The 23477-nt window shown below is 38.7% G+C and overlaps 1 protein-coding gene across 1 annotated transcript in view; it reads left to right on the top strand.

Annotated features, from left to right (window-relative positions):
* ANKRD31 (ankyrin repeat domain 31) overlaps window positions 1–23477 on the top strand; it is an 81427-nt gene that overhangs the window by 18012 nt on the left and 39938 nt on the right. The window contains 9 exon segments of the mRNA XM_064176330.1: window positions 3786–4058; window positions 4180–4241; window positions 4361–4485; window positions 6148–6327; window positions 10083–10225; window positions 12565–12709; window positions 15859–15920; window positions 17880–18417; window positions 18870–19112. Of these exon segments, the coding sequence (XP_064032400.1) occupies window positions 3786–4058; window positions 4180–4241; window positions 4361–4485; window positions 6148–6327; window positions 10083–10225; window positions 12565–12709; window positions 15859–15920; window positions 17880–18417; window positions 18870–19112 (1771 nt within the window).

Genomic DNA, 23477 nt, shown 5'->3' on the forward strand with positions numbered 1-23477 from the left:
TTTTAACACCTCCAGGGAGGGGGCATCCATGAGCAACCTGTTCAGTGTCTCATCACCCTCACTGTGAAGAGTTTCTTCCTCATCTCCAATCTAAATCTGCCCTCCTCAAGCTTCAATCCATACTCCCTCGTCCTATCACAATAAGCCCTCATAAAAATTCCCTTCTCACCTTTTTGTAGCCCCTTTCAGGTACTGGAAAGCCTCTATAAGGTCTCCTGTGACCCTTCACTTCTTCAGGCTAAACAACCTTAGCTCTTGCATCCTGTCCCTACGGGGGAGGTGCTTCACCACTCTGATCATCTTCATGGCTCTGCTTTGGATCCCCTCCAGCACTCGGATGCCCTTCTTGTGTTGGGAGCACTAGAACTGGACATAGTAATCAAAGTGGGGTCTCCTGAGAGCAGAATAGAGTGGGAGAATCATTTCCCTCATCCTGCTGGTCATACTTCTTTTGATGCAACTCAGGACATGATTTGCCTTCTGGGCTGGAAATGCACACTGCTGGCTCATGCTGAGCTTTTCAGAAACTGCTACCCCTAAGTCCTTCTCCTTGAGGCTGGTCTCAAGCCAGTCCTCACCCAGCCTGTCTTTGTGCTTGGGATTTCCCTGACGCAGGTATAGAACCTTGCACTTGGCCTTGTTGAACTTCATGAGGTTGGTTTGGGCCCACCTGGATGGGATCCCTTCCCTCTGGTGTGTCAGCTTAATCACACAGTTTGGTGCTGTATGAAAACCTGCTGAGGGTGCACTCAGTTTCACTGTCAATATTGCTGATGAAGATGTTAAACAGCACTGGTCTCAGTACCGACTGCTGAGGGACATCACTGATCACTGGACTCCATTTGGATGTCAAGCTGTTTCCCACAGTTCTCTGAGTGCAGCCATCCAGCCAATTCTTTATCCAGTGAGTTGTCCATCCCTTAAGGCTATGCTGTTGAAGTTTGGTGACCGGGATGTCATGTGGCAGTGTCAAAATGCTATACACATATCCAAATCCAGGTAGATGACTTCAGTTGCTCTTCTCTTATCCACAGATGCTGTAATTTCATCACAGAAAGCAAACAAGTTTGTCAGGCAGCATTTGCCCCTGGTGAAGCCATGTTGGTTAGCACCAACCACCTCTTTTTCATTTTCTTTGTGGCCCAGTAAGGCCTTCTGGAGGATATGCTCCATGGTCTTGCCAGGCACAGAGGTGAGACTGACCCAACTCTAGTTTCTGGGGTCTTCCCTCTGTTTCCCTTTTTGAAGATGGGGGTTATGTTTCCCCTTTTCACAGTCAGCAGAGACCTCACTAGATTGCCATGACTTTTTGAATATGATAGACAGTGGTTTGGCAACTTCATCTGCCAGTTCCCTCAGGACCCTGAGTGGATCTCGACAGGCCCCGTGGACTTGTGCACCTTCAGGTTCTTTAGATGGTCTCAAATCTGATCCTCTTATATGGTGAACAGATCTTCCTTTGCCCACTTCTGATCTTTGTTGTCTGGAGCTTGGTGGTGGCAGTGCAGCTGCAGCCCTTGCTGGTAAACACTGAGACAAAGTAGTCATTGAGCACCTCAGCCTTCTCTCTTTCTGTTGTGACTATAACTGAATATAACAGTACAGAATAAAACAATACATCAACACCTAATTTCAAGGTGGTGTGATTGTCTCTCAACCATGGCAATTTACAAAGCTGTTTGATGGAAGTGTTGATTTACAAAACTTGTAGCACAAATGTGTGAAGCTTAATGTATAGATTTACTCAATACTACAGTTAATGGAGAGTCCCGTGGGAATGGGGATTTCCAACATTTTGTCAATTGGTGATTGATTTTTAGCTTTGTTTGTGGCTCCATCTGCTGTTCTTGAAGGCAGAAAGTAGGAAGACAGTCAAAGAATCACAGAATTGTCTGGACTGGGAAAGACCTTTAAGATCAAGTCAAATTATTACTTTGACACTGACAAGTCCTTAACTAAACTATTTTCTTAAGCACTATGTCTACTGGACTCTTAAATATCTACAGACATGGGGACTCCACCACTGCCCTGGGCAAACTGTTCCAATGCCAGATACCCTTTCAGTAAATAAATTCTTTCTGGTATCCAGGCTAAACTTCCTTTGGTACAGTTTGAGGCCACTTCCTTTTGTTCTGTCACTTGTTACTTGGTTGAGCAAACTGACCCCCACTTCTCTAGAACCTCCTCTCAGGTAGTTGTAGAGAGCAATAAAGACCTCCTTTACGCCAGACTAAACAACCCCAGTTCTCTCAACTGCTTCTCATAGAACTGGTTCCCTAGGCCATTCACTAGCTTTGTTGCTCTTCTTTGGACACATCCTGGTACCTCAATATCCTTTGTGTAGCGAGGGACCCAAAACTGAACACAGTATTTGAAATACTGTGTTTCACCAGGGCTGAGTACAGAGGTAAAAATCACTTCCCTGGTCGAATGAGAAAAAAAAATCCCAGTTAGATTTTAGTAATTGCTGCTTTCTAACAGTACATTGTTCACTTTGTTCTTATAATTTCTTCAAAGAGGAGACTCTGCACTGTCCTGTAGATGTGATTAGGATGCTGGGTACCCCATATATTTTAATATATGGTCCCTTATAAAGCAAGTACCCTTTTAAAATTCATTAAAATGTTCTTTTTATTCTATAACCCTCCCCCCACAGCAGATGCAATACGCCATAAAGTAGTGCATTGATAATTTTGTAAACTAAAATACTTGTTTTTCCCCAGCTGCCATGTTAACATGCATTATCTCAACCTGGAATAACCAGTTCTAGGAATGCAATTCATTTTTTCACAAGCTGTCTGCTGACTTGGCCAATTAAAAAAATTAATCAGTGACTCCTTTATTTTCATCTGTGTCCCAAGAAAGGACTAACAATTTCTCCCACATCACTGTGAAAGAATTTGTATGTGTGTGTGCTGAGGGTGTATCCTAAGAGCTTTCATCATTACTCAAGCTGAAGAGTGCCCAGTATTCCGTAGCTTAAGTAGTACTCAACAGCACAGCACAGGTGCTGGCTACAACAGTGAATAAACTCATGTAACTCAAATTGCCTGACATCTATTTAGGGTGAGATTTCTCTCCTTTTCTGCTAGTGATAAGCTTCTGGTTTACACCAGCTGTTTAAGTTGCCCTTTGCACAATTTAGGAGAAGGTGAATCATTATCATCTTTGAAATTAGTGGTGGTTCCTCACCAGCAGTGGGGGTAATGAGGGTGCCTAGCATCGTCTGGGCTGAAGGTTAAGTGGAGTGAATTTCACCTGTGATGGCAGTAGCTTGGGGATGGTATGGTTTTGTTAATAACTTCTCAGCTAGCGGTTACACCATCTTAGGTTAAACATGTTTCTTGCTCTTGTGCACATTTCTAGAGTGAGATAAGATGGACTAGATTAAGACATCTCAAACATTATTTTTGAGGACAAAAGATCATGTCAGTAGGAAACTTGCAGTGTAACTATTAAGTAATTTCCTATGTTAAGTTAAATGGCTTTCAGATCATTATAACTTTTGTTTCCTGTCAGCCAGCCTAGGTTTATTATTTAAGGAGTGATTCTGAGTATGCTAATTCTGCTGGGTCCAGACAGTGTGGCATACTACTCAGAGTGCCTCTTCTGTGTCCTGCTCTGTGTCTTGTATCTGTAGCATTCAATACCTGCTTGAGCAGCCCCTGTGTTATGTGTTATCACACATACAATTTATAAGGTGATGTTCTTGAAGTTCTTATTTATACAGCCCTTGTTTTAACTACATGCTTAGCAATTGCTTGCAATACTTCTTTTTGTCACAGCCTGTAGGTGAGCAGCAGAGAGAGAAAGAAGTAATTTCAGATTACTGTGGTGCCACTTCATGTGAAGAGCAAACTAATGAGAGAGGTTTGCCTCTGAAGGAGGCTGCAGCACGTGCAGAAACAACCCAAACAACGTCAGGGAATGCAGTGGAGTTAAGAGACACCCCCTCAAAATGCAGCCATGTTTCCAGTCATCAACAGATCTTAGAAGACACTCAGCAGGGAATATCTCACAGTGGCAAAGATAAGAATTTTAAGTATGACAAATATTCTTAAATATTTGTAAAATGTTCTTTCAACTAATGTACCAAATACAGTGTATACAGAATACTCATTCCTAATGGGATTGGCTTAAAGTTGTCAAAATGGAAAAGTCAAAACTTTTTTTTTTAAGATCTGGAAAATAGTTTCTTCTGATTTACCCTTTATTCAGTACTACCTAAGATATATAGTTGCGTACTATTACTGACTTCCTTTTGAAATCAAATACATTCACATTCTTATCTCTACTGTAAGCATTGATTTATATAGCAAAAATAATGTTTTTGTTAATCCTAAAAAATATCTCATGTCAGAAAAATTCAGAAATCTAAAGACATGAAGGATCCAGAAACCTACATGTGCCAAGACATAATTCAGAATGAGGATACAGAAGAGAATACAGAGAGAAGAAGGAGCAAGAGAATAGAAAACAAATTGAGTAAGATACTCTCTGATGTTTGCAGTAAACTTTGTTAAATTTTAAAAACTATACTGAATCAAGTATAATTTGTAACCTTTCCAATATATTGTGACATAGAATTATTTTAAAGGATGGTACATGCATTAGTTTTACTAATGAAAATTTTCAATGATTTCCCTTACTTGTTTAAACCTGCAATTTAACAGTTGGTTTTTTTTTTTTGCCTAAATTTCTTAAGAATCATGAGAATTTTTTCAGAAGGCAATTTTTATGAGTGTTATATATGAATAACTATTGGAAAGCATATATGAATAAATTCTGGAAAGCAGAACAGAAATGTTTTTATGCAGAGTGAAAATGTAGATCCTGATACACATTTATATATCCTCCTATAGTCTAATACTCTGTGTACAAAATCATTTTGAGAGCAGTGCCATCTGCAAGAGCTGGCCTATGTAAACTAGTTTAGTCTATTTTGAGTTCTTGCAGTTGTTCTTTGTCAGAGTGAAAGATTACTGTTTTTCATCCTTTAAAGATGCATGCAGAGAGATTCTGTCTCACAGAGAAAGTGTGTAGGAGCATACAGAATTCCCTCACCTAAGCACTCATTCTAGCATGTTTGAGACTGAGTTCTTCAGAGATCTTTTTGTTGAAGCCCACTCAGTTTGGATTTATCTATGTACTTAAAATAATTTAGATAGCTTACAAAGTGTGGAAGTGTTTGAACTGTAGCAGCTACATTACAGAGATTACAAAATATGAATAATTTTACTTCTGATTAGAAAAATTTCTTAATTTTGGGGTTTCAGTAATTCCTAGCAGAAATACTGCTTTTATGACATTTTAAGTTGTGTGACCAGTTGCTCATCTGTCTCAAACTGACTTAGTAGTTTTCACTAAATACCCAAGCTGGTGTTTTTACAGCATGATTTTTGGCAGAAATAGTTACATTGCCTACAGAAGTGACTTTGTGCTGAGCCAGTCTTTCAAGTACACCTCCCTTTCCTATCAAACCTAGCTATCAAGAGTCATCTTAGTTTACTAGTTCTGTGAAATAACAGCCCCACAGTAAGTTTTAGTTTGGGTCAGCAGGTGTCACTTGTTTGCACAATGTCAAACACAAGGAAGGCACTAAGGAAAGGTAAGGTAAGGTAGAGGTGACAGAGAATAGGTCCTCTTAAATTAACAAGTTAAATTGGTGAAGTGTAATTTACCTGTGCCTTGTTTTCTGTGTATCTGTGGTTTAGTGCCTGCCGAACTGCCTGTCTAGTTTAGACCAGATTTGACTAGGGACTGCAGTATCTCAAATGCTGAAGGTGTTGAAAGGCTGGACAAGTAGATTAGACAAACTATCAACTTGCTCAGATGAGAGAAGGTCCTAGGTAAACCCATATCTGTTACACTCTAAAAATCCACAGTGTCAGCAATTTAAAAAGGCTAGGAAGTAGTTTGAGCTCACTGTGTATCTGCACAAAACAGCAGAAACCTCAGGTTTTGTGAATTACAGTGCAAGACTATATGTTTTAAGGTCATAATTAAAATGTCCATTTCTGACATGCAGTGGCCCACATCTGCTGCTGTTTGTAGAGAGGAGCAATATAAATATAGCCTGCTATCCCAAGGATTTTGGGGTTTTGTTTGTTTGTTTCTTCTCAGCAGCTCTTTTGTATTATTTTTCAGAACAAGAAGCCTTTGTTAGGAATTTTGTGAATCTTGCTTTCCCCATTTCACTTTCAACAATAAATAGGAGGAATATGTATGGTGAGACCATACTGCATAGAGCTGTTGCTCAACAAAATATAGACTTTGTACGCAACATAATAAAGTCTGGTGGAAATGTAAATGTTCAGGATTATGCTGGTAAGTTGCATTGTATTAAAATACAATTTTCATAACAAGTAGCTACCTGTAACTAATAAAAGTGCATTTTATGAGTTTCTGGAGTGGACAAGACTGTAAGTTTGTGAGTAGTCAGTAGATTATTAGTTTTTTTTTTTTATTGGATTGACTTGGTAATTCTTCATGAGAAAGCATATAGATATATGTTTGAAGTAAATTAACAAAAGAGATTTAAAAATGTAAATTTTAATTTAAATTTTAAAACTTAAAAAATCAGAAAGTGATGCTGCTAAGTTTACATATCGTTAATTCAACAATCCTGTGCATGCTTATCCCTTAATTAAGTAATGTAATGGTTTTTAAAGTTGAACTTCTAAAAAAATCATTTCTGTGGCAAACTTCAGACACAAATTTAGACTTTTCAGTTTAATTTTTAGGGACACTGATTTTGCCCCTTGCATCTCAAAGGAACCTGTAGCATTACAGTTTAACAACGGTTTGATTTTATGAAGTTATGGGTAGTTAGTATTTTGTATTTTTACTTCATGTTGGACGCAGGACAGCTCAATGACAAATAGCAGCCAGTGCTGTGAATGTTTTGATTGAGGAAATTCACCTTATGCAGGTTCACAGAATCATAGAATGGTTTGAGTTGGAAAGGACCTCCAAGGGTCATCTAATCCAATGCCCCTGTAGTAAGCAGTGACGTCTTCCATTAGATCAGGTTGCCCAGAGCCCCATCAAACCTAATCTTGCATATCTCCAAGGATGGAGCCTTAACCACTTCCCTGGGCAGCCTGTTCCAGTGTTCCACTACCCTCATGGTGCATAACTTGTTTCTAACATCCTACGTAATTCTACTCTTCTCTAGTTTAAACCCATTGCCCCTTATCCCATCACTATAGGCCTTTGTAAAGACTTACTTTCTACTTGTACACTGCTTTCAGGTACTAGAAGAGAACTCAGTTCTCCTCAGAGTCTTCTCTTCATCAGACTAAACAACCTCAACTACCTCAGCCTGTTCCAGCCCCTTGATCCTTTTCATCTCCCTCCTCTAGACCCATTCTGTCAGGTCCATGTCCTTCTTTTGTTGAGGGCACCAGACCTGGATGCAGTACTCCAGATGAAGCCTTACCAGGACAAGGTGGCAGAGTCATGTGAGATAATTTGTGTTGAAGACATTGCTACAGTCTAAAGTATTGCTAGGTTGTTTCAAATGTGCCTTACCTGGACTAAACACAGTTCTTCTGCTAAGACCTCTGTAACAAAAAGAAAATTGTTTCAGAGATGGCTGGTTGATTTGGTAGCAAACTTTGATTTATTCCTGGAGTCTTTCCATCCAATGCAGTGGCTAGGACTTCACAACTGTTCTGTGGGAACAAAAAATATGTTCTACAGTTAAAGGCTATTGTATAAGGCAGACACACGACAGACCAAAATTAAGGTATCACTTCTGTGTCTTCTGTAATATATTGAGAAATGGATGACTCAGCTGCAGATTGACTTGTAATGTATGTTAACTTATGCTGGAGGTAATGAGAAAATACTCTGTTGGTGGATTTCAAAGCCACCTGCTGATAACAGAAAAAATGATAATGTGGGTTCAGCTGCAGTGTCTGAAGGCAAATGTACTAAAGTGCACTGATTCAAGTTTTTGACCTCACGGATTCTTCTTTTTTCATCCTTTTCATGTTTTGCCAGGACACTGTTTTTTCATCCACCAGCCTCTGGCAGCTGTTAATGCAAAAGGAATGCAACTGCACAAAATGTTTAGTTGAACTGCTTGAAGACATGAGAGGCTGACCTGGTCATACTTTTTCTTTTTTAGAGATGGAAGTGTAATCACAAGTAGAGTTGCCAGAGCTGTGCTATTTTGAAATACACTTTCATCTTACTGTCTTTTGGAACTATTGTTCTGCTTATTATATTCTGCCTCTGTGCCTTTTCTCTTCCTTCCACCAGTGTTTACCCATATCTTAACCTAGCATTTTTCCATATTCCTGTACTGCAGTACTCTGCTTCCATACCATACTGAGATCCTGGGATCTTTTGGTGTCCATTTTACTTGTATTTATTTCCTGAACATCACCATGTAGGATACGGACAGCATGGTAGAGATGCTCTCAGTTTTGTTTGTTTCACAGTATCTTAATGGAGTTGAAAAATATTTGCAATGAAATTTGTATTTCTTCTTGGTCTGGAGCATGTTCAGTGTCTCAAGTGTCATATTGCTAAATTCTAATGCTTATCAATGCAATGTGTTGCAGGTTCAGTTTTTCAGGCAGAGGATACTTTTTAGTGAGGGAGAAATTACCTAGGTAAAGTTAAACATTTTCATCCTCCCCTAAACAGATTTCAGTCTTTTACTCCAGAATATGGAGTGCCTAGAGTTAATGAAATAGACTCTATAAAATACAAGTGAAATGTTTCACAGAGAGTAGTGTCAAAAAAACATTCACCTTGACAAACTATCAACATCAGACAATGTAGTTTAAACTTAGTTGAGTTTCAAGCATTTGGGGACAAAGCATAAAAGCACAAAATTTTCAGACAACCTGATGTAACATCTGATCAGGATAGGATGTCCTGATCTAGGGTAGATTGTCCCTGCCCATGCCGGGGGGGTTGGAACTAGATGATCCTTCCAATCCTGACTGATTCTATGATTCTGTCTTCTACTCATAATAGACTAAATCCTATACAAATATGCAGTATTTTCATTTAATGAAAAAGTTCCTTGCTTTGAGGGTGGTGGAGCACTAGAAACTAGAACAGGCTGCCCAGACTAGTTTGTGAAACTTCCTTCTCTGGAGACTTTGAAAACCTGCCTGGATGCATTCCTGTGCAACCTGGTCTAGGCAAACCTGTATGAGCCTAGGAGTTGGGTAAAATGGTCTCCAGAGGTCCCTCCCGACCCTTACCATTCTGTTAATCTGTGATTTTGATTTGAGTGATATAGAAGAAAACCTCAGGAGTTTTTCTTTCCAATGAAACTAAGAACTTTTAGCTTAGTGGGAGAAGAACAGTCTTAATAACACTAAATCACACATTAATTCACATAGTATTAACATTCTGATAATGTGAGCTGGTTGAAGAGTAGGAGTATCCTCTTTTTCCCTTTCCTTGTCCTACAAAAACTGTCACATATTGAATGTTTAAGGAGCTGATGCAAAGCTATGCTGCTCTCAGGTCAGGCTTACATTCTGTCTTGTATTTTTCCTCAACACTTCCTTCATGGAATAGAATTGTTCTGTGAATTGTGAAGCTTGCATAATCTTTTATTCCATATATATGGGAACAGAAATTGAACTTCAGTAAGATTTTTTTTCATTGCTTTCTTTGGATACTCAGACTGTTCTTGGATACTCTTAAGAACATTTTTGTTTGTCAATAGAGACAAACCTCTTCAGCATGGCTTTGTAAATAAAAGAGAGCTTGAAAAATAACTTGTTCTTAGAATAGCATGTACATTTTATTCAGGGAGAAATTACTAAGAAGAATTTTTGTTCTCCTCTTCTGTAACAGAACTATCAAGTAGCAAACTAGTATTGTTAGAGCAGCACATGGTTCTTCAGTAAACTTTAACAAAAATATGAGATCTCCCAACCCTTTTGGCTTTCATTAACACCTCCTCATGGAACGTAGTGTAAAACACATGAATGTTTACATTTTCAATATACTTTCTGAAATATTTATTAATAGATCACCTAAAGCTAACAAAAAAATTTATACATTATTTCAGTCAAATGTGAAATGTAGGTTTTTCACTTTCATAGGATGGACTGCACTACACACAGCAAGTGCAGAAGGCTTTTATGAGATAGCAAATGAGCTTTTGAAATCAGGAGCTGATGTTAATGCTGTAGGACAGGAACAAATAACACCACTGCAAGATGCAGTTAAAGAAGGCCATTATGAGGTATAGTCCAAATTTGACAAACATTAGGGATTAGTAATAGAAATGGCTGTGTTTGGGTCTAGAAGGTCATGTAATCTTTTTATATGTGACCAGTCTTTTCAGTTTTTGGGTAAATTCAGGAGTTTGCAAATCCTTTCTGCCCAATTTCTGTTCATTCTGTGCTTTACAGGATTTGTCCAAAAGCAGAAGTTGTTTTCCTCACAGTTTGGGACAATGAGGAATAGATTGCTACTATTAATACTACTTATTTCACTTTATAATCACCTTTCAGAAGAATTTATGACCTAACCAGTGTTTGGGAGTTGTGATAACTTTTTGTGTTATGTGGTAAACATGCATGTGTGATGTGCAGCCACAGCCATGCACAGATACTCTTTTGTGTGTATTAACGCATAGCATGGAGGGTTATGGAGATAAGGCTGTGTTTATACTTTGTAAGTGGTATGAATTAATTGTAGGGTTTGTTGCCAAATGCTTTGCTTCCACATAAGTCTGTGTCTAAACTGTGGATTCTCTTTCAGTCTGGCAGTGGTTGCCTCCGCCTGTTGCCACATTCCTGGAGTGACCCAGATTTATGCAGGAGTTCTGCATGTCCCTTTTACCTGCTTGTTGTTTCTGTCCGTAACAGTGCCCACATGCTGCCTGCTGCTGATTTATGAGTTGGGTTGTTTCTTTTCGTTTTGTTTTGGTGGAGGGTGTAGTAAGTTTTGTCCCTAAACATTCACTCTCTTTCTGTTTCATAAATGAGATGAGGCTTAATCTATTTGTCCCCAAGTCTTTCTGGAGCGAAGAGGAAGGGTGGTCTTATGGTCAGTAGCTCTCTCTAAGACTTGGAAGCCCTAAGCTTAATGTTCTGCTTTTGAATCAGAGACCATCACACCAACTCTTGAAGGTTCTGAAATATTTTTGAGTTCTGTGAAAGTACCTTAGACACCAAGTCCATGGTTATGCATGAAGAACTCTGGATCTCCACAACTATTATTTAGAGGTCAGCAGCTTGAATGTATCAGGAAGGACACTGATTTCAGCTGGGTCACTTGGAGCACACCCGTAGAGAGCTGTGTAGAAGTTGTGTGAGCTGGTATGTCCAGAGGGAATGGTATTACATGATGGCAATGTATTTACTCAGGAGCAGTGTAGTTGCATGGCTGCAATGTTCTGTCAGGGGTAATTTTTATTGCTTTTGGCTAGCAACAAAATGGTTACAGTGATTTAGTAACACGGTATTGGAGCCGTTTTTTTCAAAGCTACCTTTTCTGCATGAGGTTACTATTGTAGATTGGAAATATGTCTTTTTTTACTGCTGCTTCCTGCAATATGCTAAAATTAATTTCTTATTTCAGAAACATAGTTATGTGTATAAAAGATTTTATAACAGTAAAGTTAAGTGGGGGAGTACAAGATCTCTTTAAGGATGAAGAGCTCTCAACACTACTTGTTGAAAAAGTCCGTAGAACTGTGGCAATGTGTGGAGCCCAAGAACATTTCTGCTGTAAATTAAAGCCTTTTTAAAGTTGCTGTGTTCTTAGGAGAATGTGTGAATTGAGAAGGCTTCTGTAACAATTTTCTCAGTTGCAATCTTGTTAGAAGTAATGAGGGACTTGAAACGCATCAGTGAAGGGTGTGACTCAGTCTCAGTTTGAAATAATAACAGATGCTGAATAGAGGAAGGCAAAGGTACAAATAAACCAAACTTGTGCTTGGAATTAGATCACAGGGTTACCCACAGGAAAGAAATCATCTCATGTCTTAAAAAATTATTCTACGAGGTAGATGAGTCATTTTGCTAAAGCGATAATTTCTTGAGTAATATCAGAATCAGGCTTTATGTTTGCACAGAAATCATGTTTGCCAAGCCATCTGAGTGGGTTTCATTTGACCAGTTGTGTGGTGTACATCTGAGAGCACTGTCAAAGCTGCCCTTTGCAGTCAGAGAAATCACGATGGACACGCTCAGAGCACAGTTTTTCTTCTTTTTCTCCTACAGTAGATATCCTGGATAGATAAGCTAACTCTTACAATAAAATCACCTATTGTTTACCACCAGTTAAAAGATGTGAAGGAATATATATTTTGGAGCCCTTCTCTTAATGGCATCAGGTTAATTCCTGGAATGAATTTATGTAATTGTAAACAATAAGACTATAGGGTTGTGATACATCCAGAGGAATGCTTGGGGTGTACTAACTAGAATAAAAAGGAGGTATTTGTCATAGGCTTAGATTTATTTTAGTTACTCACATGCAAGTAAATAAGTACAAGAGAGGGGAGCTGATATAAGGAAGGACTATGGAAAACACTGTCAGAGAACTAACAATCTGAAAACCTTCTTTTGCTAGATTGCAGAGTTATTACTTTGGTATGGAGCCAATCCCTTACTGAAAGACGAGACGGGAAGGTGTGCATTAGAAGAAGCTTCTGACCCATCTATGAGGAAACTACTTACAAGCTATGCAGCAAGATATGGAAGATGTTCAGTATCAGGTAAGAGAGAATCATTCTGACATATCATCACCACTAAATGGAAAAAAATTCTAAACAACTCTGGCACTGTATTTCCTTTATTATTTATATTTCCATGGGCTTCACTGTCTGATGACTGAGTACCAGGAAGCACTCATTACCAAACACAGCTGCTGTATATTAGCAAAATATACAAGCTAAAGTTGTCCACATTTTTTCTTGGGCTGGAACTACTCTTATACTTGAAATGAGGATGTGAAGCCCAATAGTTGTTTCCTATCTAAGGTGGGACAGGGCTGACCTTGCTGTTGGTTGAGGTATGGCTTAGAGCTAGGGATAAAATTTGATTCTAAACAGGAATAGAGGCTGAATATTAAAGGATGCATAAGATAAAAATGAAGGATCTAGAATTGGATCTAGATCTTAGGAGTTGCCAAACATTGATTTAATAATTTAATTGCTTGTGTTAAGGCTGAGAGTAGGATAATACTTCTGAAGCTAGTGATTCAGAAAGCACTGGGGGGGTGTGTGAAGAAGGGATTTGGAGTGTCCCACAACAATGTTCCTGGAGAAATCAAAAGAGAATTCGGGGCCTTAGGACAGTTGGTAAGGGGACCTGGGACATTCTGTCCTTCTGATTGTGAGCAGCAACACTGGAAGGAACAGATGGACCCAGTCTATTGATAAAGGGCTCTGTAGCTCATGTCACTGCCACAGCTTGTGATTTTTTGATGTCTGCACATCACCAAGACTGATGATGTCAGATGGCTTTCACCTTTCTTGAAGATTCAAGAGGGTCTTTGTTCAGGAGCTTGTGGCCACATTGACAGAGCTTTAAAACTATACTTGAAGGGGGCAGGGAATATTATCAGGCTTGCCCATGGCAAGCTGTGAGTATGCAGTTCTTAGAGGGATGGGGTGTAAGCAAGAGACCTTAGCCTGACACATGTCAGCTGCACTGGAACACACCTGAAGTCTTAAAGAGGTAAACCACAGAGTCCTGAGGTATCAGGAATCAGCAGGGAAGCACTGGGAAGCACCTCAAAGATTTTAATGGGCGCTTCATCTAAGAAGGTGATGTGGCCAACAGCCCAAATGAAGTGCTTTTACACCAATGCATGCAGTGTGGTCAAAATAGCAAGAGCAGGAAGCCTTTGTGCTGTTAGAAAGCTACAATCCACATGCTGTTTATAAAACTTGTTAGGACAAATCTTGTGAACAGATTGTAGCTATGGTTGGCTAGACACTGTTCAGAAAACACAGTTGAGGAAGTAGGGGCAAAGATGTCACCCTCTGCTTCAAGAACTGGGTAGAATGTGTAGAGATGTTCCTGAGGAATAGCCATGAACAAGTCAAAATCTCATAGGGAAGAACTGGAGATGAAGGCAACAGAGGGAACTTGGTGGGTGGTGTCTACTATACACTGCCCAGTTAAGAGAAACAGACGGACAAAGTGTTCTTACTTCAGCTGTGGGAGGCTTCACATTTGCAGGCTCTCAATTCTACTGGGAAACATCAACCACCTTGACTTATCCTGGAAAAATGTCATGGCAAGCTGTAGTCAATCATGACACTCCTGGAAACCACTGAGGGTCCTAAGCTAAGGAATAGACAGTCCTACCAGAGGGGATGCAGTACTGGGCCTTTTGATCACTAATGCAAATGATCTAATCAGGGACATGAAGACTGGATGCAGCCTCAGCTGCAGTGGTTATGCACTGTAAAATTCACAATTCTGAGAGACATGGCTCAGGCAAAGAGTAAGTAAAAAAAAAAATCTTACATTTTAGGAAACCAGACTATCAGCTCTTTAAGGAGTTAAGTTAGTCAGTAAAACCTCCTGGGAAACTGCTGTCTGGGATAAGGGAGCAAAACAGAGCTGACAGATCTTTAAGGGCACTTTCCATAGTGTCCCAGTCTATGGCAGGGGGTTGGAACTAGGTAATCCTTGAGGTCCTTTCCAACCTAAACCATTCTGTGATTCTAAAAGAGCTCTTGATCCTGACATATAAGAAATAAGGAAGGCCAGAGATCAGTGTGAGAGGGACCTGAATAAACTCAAGAAGTGAGCCTGTGCGAGCCTCATGAGGTTCAATAACGACAACTGCAATGTCTTGCACCTAAATACAAGCAATCCTCTGTATCAGTATTGTCTTGGGAATGGAGGGATTGAGAGATGCAGACTTGATGGTACTGGTAGATCATGAACTGGACAATGAGCTGGGTTTGCAGCCTGGAAAGCCAATCATGTCCTGTACTGCATCAAAAAATGCAAGACCATCAGGTCAAGGGAGGTGATTCTGCCCCTGTACTGTGTGCTCTGTTGAGGGCCTACCTGGACTTTCAGCTGTAGAGCCCTCAGCACAAGCAAGATGTGAAGCTGTTGGAATAGGTCCAGAGAGAGACAACAAAACTAATCATGGAGTTGGAACTCCTCTCCTCTGAAGACAGGCTGAGAGAGTTGGGACAGTTCAATCTGTAGAGAAGAGATGACAATAAGAAGCCTTATTCTGGCCTTCCGTACTCAAAAGGAGCCTGTAAAAGAGATAGAGACAATCTTTTTAGCACAGCCTATGGTGACAGGACAAGGAGTAATGGATTTAAACTAGATTAGGTCTTGGTAGTTGCTGTTCTTTTTTTGTGCCATTTTTTTCCACAGAGAGTAGCTGAAAAACTAAAGCAAACCACCAGCAGGGCACTGAATTCGTGCTGGGGAACATCATTGCCTGTTTTTACACCAATGACTCCACCCCTTTCCCTGCCCAAATACACTACACGACGAAAGGTGTAAGTTAGGCTAGCTTCAGAAAAGTCTCCTGGGGATGAAAAAATGTGTTAGAATTTAGGAAATGTAACTCCTCTAAATTTCTAAAACAATTCCTCAGGTCACTAATCTTAGGAAAAAAAATTGGAACCATAGTGTTGTACTTCACTCTCACCTGTTCTGGTTTGTACAAAATGGCATCTGCAAGAGGTCAGACTTCCACGACTTTAGCATATATTTTATATGTTCATATTTTGTATTCTAATAAACCCCTTATTCCGAATATCTAAATGTGCCAAGTACCATTGCACACAGAATTTTGGACATTAGATGATATATATGTAAAATAAATAATTATGGTCTCTTTCCAATACTGGTTTCTTTCTGTCTTTCATTTCTGTTTCAGGTGGAGATGATTCAGATAATGTGTTAAATACTCAGAGTGTCACGGATACAAACCTGCACCAGGTACATATTTACAATGAATTCTGATAATTTGATAGTGAACTGTTAAGGACTTTCTATCAGTCTTCAGTGAACTAAAGCAGATGACTGTGTCTGAAATGTGTTTCAAAATGGGAACATAATGTACTAGGTGTTTCATACCTAGCAGGGATTGGAGTCATATTCAACATTATGCCAATTGTTTGTCAAGCAGTTGTTGATCCTTATGTGTACTTGGGATCAGCTACAGCCTTGTAAAGATGCAAAACGGAGGCAGTAACCTGCCTTTTGTGAACAGTGGTTCTTGCTGAGGTTTTGCAAGCATTTCAAAGGTAATTTACAACTAGCATTTTACTTGCAGAAACCTGACTGAAACTTCAATATGTTGCCTTGCTTGTAGCAGTAGGTTAGCTGCTTCTTGTCTAGACAGGAGAGCGTTAGGGAGCCACTGTCTTGCACAGTTATTTTGTGAGACCTCATCAAGATGCAGAAGCTAGTAGTCTTACAGGAAAATGAGACACCATGGTCAGTCACTTTGGTAATGACAGTGGTTTGTATGGAGCACAGGAGCTTCTGGCAGTAAAAACTGTGCTCTCCTCCTCTTGTTTTCTCCCCTTTGAGCAATGATAATAGCTGAAACTTGTAATGCATTGTGCTCAAACACTTTATTCTTGTTTCCTAGTTTTATGTGGTTATAATAACGGTCCTTGTTACTCACAGCAATGCAGTCTGTGGTGTCCTTTGAAATATTATGTTGTAACAACATCTCTGATATATAGCCTCAGATAACGCTTCAAAACAGTTGGTTGATGAAGGATATTCTTCAAGCAGACAGTGTTGTAAACATTTAATTGAGGAAACCTGTTACTGGGGCTATGTAAAGGATGATGTTAGTGGTTGTGTTCTGGTTCTGTCTACAGATATGGAATAATCAACAAGGTAATTTTAGGTAGTTGTTGGCCTTTGGAACAGTCCTGTAAAATTTCCATGAGTTAATTAATATTTTGCTGTGTTCATTCCCAACCTGAATAATTTCCTACAATCATTGCAGGCAGTTTTGCCACCAAGGTGAGATATTAGCTATGATATGATACCACAAAAGCAATGAGGTTTTAACATTTTTAAAACAACATTAATTTAAAATCAGTTCAGTTATCATAAATGGATAAAAGTAAAAAGAATTTCAGTAATATTTATGATTAGATTTCAATCATGATTTTTTACACTTTCATACACGTATTTTTTAGGTCATTAATTCTTTTTTCTGTTGTCTTATAAAGCTGCATAGACAGAGGAAATCAATTAATTTTGTAATAGCACAGTTTTAGTATAGTATATAATAAAGCAGTTTATCAGAAAATTAAATGAAGCATATGACCTTTTGCTGATAGAATTAAATGCACATGGTACAGTTCAGCATGATGATACTGAAGTGTCAAATGAAATTTTGCTAAAAGTGAGCAAAACAGAAGAACATAGTTGACAAAATATCCAAAAGGTAAAGTTCTTTGTGATTTTGAAGGCAGGAAACCAAATGAATGAACAATACGAAGCAACAGCAGTGAAAAAAGCTCCAAACCTAACAAGAAGTTCAAAAAAGACAAACAGATCTGCTATTCTTGTAGCTGAAACCACAGCTTAAAGTAAAACTATTCAGAAATAATGTGTCATGTTTAGGTCTACTTATGAAGTACTGATTTAACAGAACTTGATTTTCAGTTATTATTTGTGCCTCTCGCAATGAATCTGAAGTTACAAGAGGAAGTAAGGAATTATGCAAGTGGCCAGCATAGTCTCAAGCAGAATAACAGTGGTAGTTTGAGTAACAGGAATCTAAATACTGATAAGGGAATACCCTCAGAATGAATATATGTATTTGCAAAACTTGACTAAGTTAAATGTGGTGTGGATGGAAACAAAATTAATAGATCGGCTCTAAGTTTAAAACTCTCTTTGCCTGTGTTTGAATTGATTGTCTTGCAGACAGATGAGTCCGAACTACCACGTGCAAATCTTACAGATTCAAATAGCATGGACATATTACACCAGACTGTTGTAAATGAGGTGCAAGACATTATTACTACTACTATATCTAAGAATGGCACCAGTTGCACTGAACAGACGCTTCAAGCAAATGCAGAAACATTGTTAGTACATGAGGTTTTAGCAGCTACAAGTGGGGAAAGTGTTTCTGAAAGTCCTTGTAATTCTACTAGTGCTGTACTAAGCACCACTAAAGAGAAGTTTCCACAGCCAGAGAAAGGAGGGAGGATCCTGCTTAATGCAGAAGAAAGAATTGAAGAATGTCACCTGGAAACTGAATGTATTACTAGTTTGGAGACTGAGCCTGTAGTTTTACAACTCCATGAAAATGACACAAGTCAAATTAGACAAAAGAGAGAGGATCTTCAGGAGACCAACTTGAAAGCAGATTTACATTTTGGTATTAATGCAGACAGCAACTCTCCTTATTCATTTCAGATTGTGGAAAATGTGCAGAAAGAAACCTCCCAGAAAACAGGTGCCATATTTTGTTTGAAAATAATTATGTTATGAGTTTATTTTAAGCATGTTGTGTATTTTATTTATAAAAACAGCTGTTTGTCTCCCGAGAATTCATTTTTCCATAAATAAATAGCAGGCACATAGAATGTGTTATAGTGCAGTCCACTATGACAGATTTACCAGTTAGTAATTTTTACCTTGTATTTTTGAGGCCGTTTTGTATTCAAAACTCCATTGTATTTACCAAAGTGTGACCACAGTGGTCGCTGCAATTAATGAGACTAAATTCTTAAGTACCTTATTATTTTTAATGCCTAAGAATCAATGAATTGAACTGTTTTGGATTCAGTCTCACTACGTTAACATACGTTAAACATATGGTTATTTTGAGAGTCATTTTAATTTCTGGAATTGAATTACTGAGTTTTATGTTGTAGATACTTTTAATTTCTTTTGTTAAACTAACAGATGAAGAAGTACTTACTGGAGTAAGTGGAACAGAATGCACTGACAAAAATGGAGAAGGAAATGCAGAGGCCAGTGTGCTTTCACAGTTTACTGAAACGGAAGTCCAAACTGAGAGAGCAGGGCTAGACTTTCAGAAGACAAGCGAACCTGCAGCCTCATATTCCAGTAGCAGCAAAAACAACCTTGCTTGTAATCACCCACAATTCAGTCAAACATCAGAACAGCAGACACCCAAGAAATCAGGTGAAAAGTTAATAATCTTATTAAAACATTTTTTTTTCCCAGATACACACAAAGGAGTGTTTTTCTAATACGTGAGGGAAAGTTTGGCACAGCATGTATAGCATTTTGAGCTATAATAGTCTAGTGAGTTCCAAATACTTGGAGTATTTCCAGAACTTCTGTATGCTATTGTGCTAGTTTGAAGCTAGCTAGAATGGTTTGGTGAGAAGAATTAGATTACAGGCTGTGAAAGGGAAACAGTGGTGATGCCTACTTATCTCATAGGCTTGCTGAGATGTATAAGAACACAAATATAGATAACACAGTCACGGTCTGGGCTTTGGGCTGAACTCTCTCTCTCTAACCTAACCTGCCATCTTTGCGACTAATCCACCTTCTTCCTACCTGCCCTGGCTGACCCCCCAGTCTTCCTTGGGCACAAGGCAACGTCTAGGGTAAGGTAGAGAGGGGTGGGAGAAGGTGGAAGGGCAGTTGTGAACTGGGGACACAGTTTTCTCCTGGGGACACAGTTTTCTGGGAGGGCTGTTGTGTTTCTGTATTACCTTTTAACTTGTATATTTCTGTATATAACTGTATATACTGTAAATATCTGCTTGTATATTTGTGCTAAGATGTAAATGTAAAGCTTCATTCAATTTCCAGAGCTGCTGAGTCTAGTCTGGGTGATTTCCGAAGTGTGGGGGGGCAGGGAACACCCAAACCATCACAGCCATTTTACAGAATGTGCACTTACTCTCTTCCATTTGTCTTACAGTTTCCTGAAAGAAAGTTACAGCTAGGGAAGGAGTTGGTGTCTTCTTCCTGGTATCAGGTGGTAGGATGAGAGGGAATGGTCTGAAGCTTTGCCAGGGGATGTTTAGATTGAATTTTGGGAAAAAAGTTCTTTATGGAAAGAGTGGTCAGGCATTGAAACAGATTGCCCAGGGAGGTGGTGGAGTCACTGCCCTTGGATGTGTTCAGGAAATGTGTGGACATGGCACTTTGAGACGTGGTTTAATGGCCATGGTGGTTTTAGGTTGATGGTTGGACTTGATGATTTTAGAGATCTTTTCCAACTGAAACAACTTGATGATTCTAAATAAATTCAGGTGAGCCCCCAGAATCTTACAAGTGGTTGAGGAGATGCAGAATCATAACTGAGAGTTTAAAAGAACTGTAAATTGATCCTTAATTAACTATGTTGCATAAATAGTAGTTTCGAATAACACCGAATTGGTCATCAGTTAACTATTTTACACGTCATGCATCAAAAATAACCTGCCTGTCTCATATATTGGCACACATATATTCACTTAAAAGTGTATCCTCATTTGGCACAGGTCAGCATAGGCTTTGATTCTACTGCTATATTTGATTTTAGCTGTAGTACAGAAGCCAACCTACTTATGTGATGATAGTGTTTTTCAGCAATTGTGTTCTCCTTTGCCTGCACACACAGCTTTCTCTTTAGCAGTTTCATCCCATGTCTAAAACTTGCATTTAACTTGCAGCCTTACCATCACAATAGAGCCCAGTACAAATGATTACTCAGTGGGACCTTCATGTATATGTCATTAACTGCTTTTCTGGTAAAAGCTGACAGTCATCTCCTGTCTTTGATTCTTTTTGGAACCAGAGAACCATAGCACTCAAGACTTCAAACAAACAAACAAATAAACAAAACCCCTCAGTAGTTCAGATGGGACCCCTCCTGTCTTAAAACTTTAAAATACAATATATCTGGATCGCTGATGCAATAACTTGCTTCAGTTGAAGAGAACTGTGTCACTGAATGATGGGCATTTCTTGTGGAGCTTTGCCATGATATAGAATAGAGTATTTGTCTTTTCTGATTATCTTAGACAATCCTGTCATTTCTCTATAGTAATGAAGAGTTTGGGGGATTATTTTTCTGGCTTTGATAGATTAGCTAGCTGTGACTATCTCCTTGTATTCTTTTGTCTTCCATAGCAGTTTTCTACAACTCCTTATTTATACTTGCTACCATTCACTTCCTATTTTTTAATTTCTTATTTACTGTTGCTAATTCCCTTCCTAAGCCAAATTTTGAACTGGTGCAGCTTTTCATCTTATGTGGAATATATTAAGAAATGCTTCCTAGCTATTCATATTTTTCTGCTGATGTTTTTCCTTCAGACTGCTTTTTATTTATAATTGTTTCCAGCTCTCTGAAACATTACCTTTCAGGTAACAACTGTGTCATTGAAAATGTATGCTTTGTATGTATATGTATGTGGGAAAAGGTGGGGTTTATATGTAGGTAAATGGAAGTATGTGTGAATTCATGTATATTTGTGCATGGATATAACATCTGATTTATTTTTTTTTCAAGTGTGTGCAGCAAAAAAAAAATCATTTCTTCCTTGGACTGCAGTTACATGTTGCTAGGGTCTATTGTCAAATGCTGGTTGCCTTTGAGAGGGATGTAAATGATGCTAGCATTAAGTATATCATATGTATTTTGAAAATCAATGGGATTCATGATCCTACATCCATTAAATGCTTTTAAAACTGCTATTTGTAACAGCATGTATACTTAAAATAATGCACATAGCTAATAAATACACCCACCTGTGTAGGCACACAGAATATGGACAAATATCCCTGCACACATACTATTGACATACTGATTTGTTTATCTCTTTTTGTTGTTTGCTTAATACTTTGTCCAGAGACTTTGTCTTATTACTCACTAGTCTTACAAGTTGAATTAAGGAGTCATCATCCAGTCTCTGCAGTGTCTTGTAACATGTGAGAAAAACATTCAGGAAACTGAAGTTTATGGTGATTCTGTAGAGTTTCTGGACTGGAAATTAATCTTTCCTTTTGGAAACTGAAGGCAGAAGGAAAGAAGTAGGTGCTTCTTGTAAAGTTACTCCTTTCCAGCATTTATTTGGCAGTGTCAGTACTTAGCTTTCTTGTCTCTAGATTGGTCCCTCCTGGTGCAGCAGTGCCTTCTTACTTCATTCTGGAAAAAAGAAATCTTTGGCACATCTGATACTTGTCATCATCCACTGCAAATTATTGGAAGAATAAACATTGAGCATAGAAATTATTCCTTTTACTACAGTAGTCCTTTTTTTTGGTAGCTCCTGTATTCCAGCTTTATAATAAGGTCTGTGCATTAGTGCATTTTTGGATTTTCTTCTTTTATATTTGTTCCCTCTTAGGTATACAGTTGTGATTTAAAAAAAGAAAGAAAAAAGTTTGAGACATGTGTTTTACATTTTGAAGTCCTCTGGAATAGCATTTCATCAATGACTTTTCCCCCAGAAGGCAGTATTTTATTCAGCTAAGATTTTATTATTTCATTCATCCCAGGAGAATGTTGCTTTTTGAAAGGTGATACAAGAAAGTATGACCCTTTGTACAGTTGAAGGTATTAATAGCTTTGGAGACTGATACAAAAAGTTGGAAGATGGGATAATGTTTTCTGACTTGTGAGGTTTTATTGTCTCATGTGTTTTCTTCATTAACTGGCTTTTGTATGTATCTCATCTGATTGTTTCTGTGCCCTAGTGGTCTTCTTTTTAGTATTCTGTTCCTGAATAAAAATCTTTTCTTCCTAAATGCTGCAGTGTCACTTTCATCTGCAGTCAGAACCTCTCCGCGTTCCTGTTCTGCTTATAGAGAAGGAAGGTACAATCAAATTGGTTCTTCTTAAAAATAATCCAGTCTGTGGAAGGAATTAGTCTTAGACCAATTCTGAAGTATTCAGATGTCTTTTTGAAGGAAAATATCCTTGAAGTTGTTGAGGTACGACAGCCTAATCTATTCTGATGGCTCTTTGCTGTAATCTCTCTGTTCTATCTTTTATGTGTACTGACTGGCTTTTGTACTTCCCAAGTTACTGGTCTTTCCTGCTTCTGACCCACCTGGCAATGCATTCCGAGGAGAACCAGTATTTTATGATTCACGTACCAGTGTTACATTATGCTTTTGCAAATGTTTCCTAACAACCATGAAGGAAATAGTTGTGCGTGACAACTTAACTGGAAAACTTTGCAATTGTTTCTGTTCACTTGCAGCCGCTATTGCCAAGAGTCATTAGCTTAATGGGCTGTTGTGTGTCTGTTTTTCATCGTATGTCTCTAAAGAGTCCCTGGGACATTCTCTCATGAATCAGATGGGAAGAAAAAGACAAACCAGACTGTGGATGATTGCTTTGGGAGTTCAGACCCAGAAGCTTTTAGACAAAACACAGTGCTTTGTCTTATAGGAAAGAAAGATCTTGAATTAGAGGAGTATTTCAATAATGTGACCCTTCTTGTGTCCTCTAGAATGACAGTTTTACATTTAAAAAAAGAAACATTTTAGCTCTTCTGGTTGCCAGTACAGGCACCCCCAATGCAAGGAAGACCACCT

The sequence above is a fragment of the Pogoniulus pusillus genome, chromosome Z (assembly GCF_015220805.1).
Source record: "Pogoniulus pusillus isolate bPogPus1 chromosome Z, bPogPus1.pri, whole genome shotgun sequence".
In the NCBI taxonomy this organism is placed as follows: Eukaryota; Metazoa; Chordata; class Aves; order Piciformes; family Lybiidae; genus Pogoniulus; species Pogoniulus pusillus.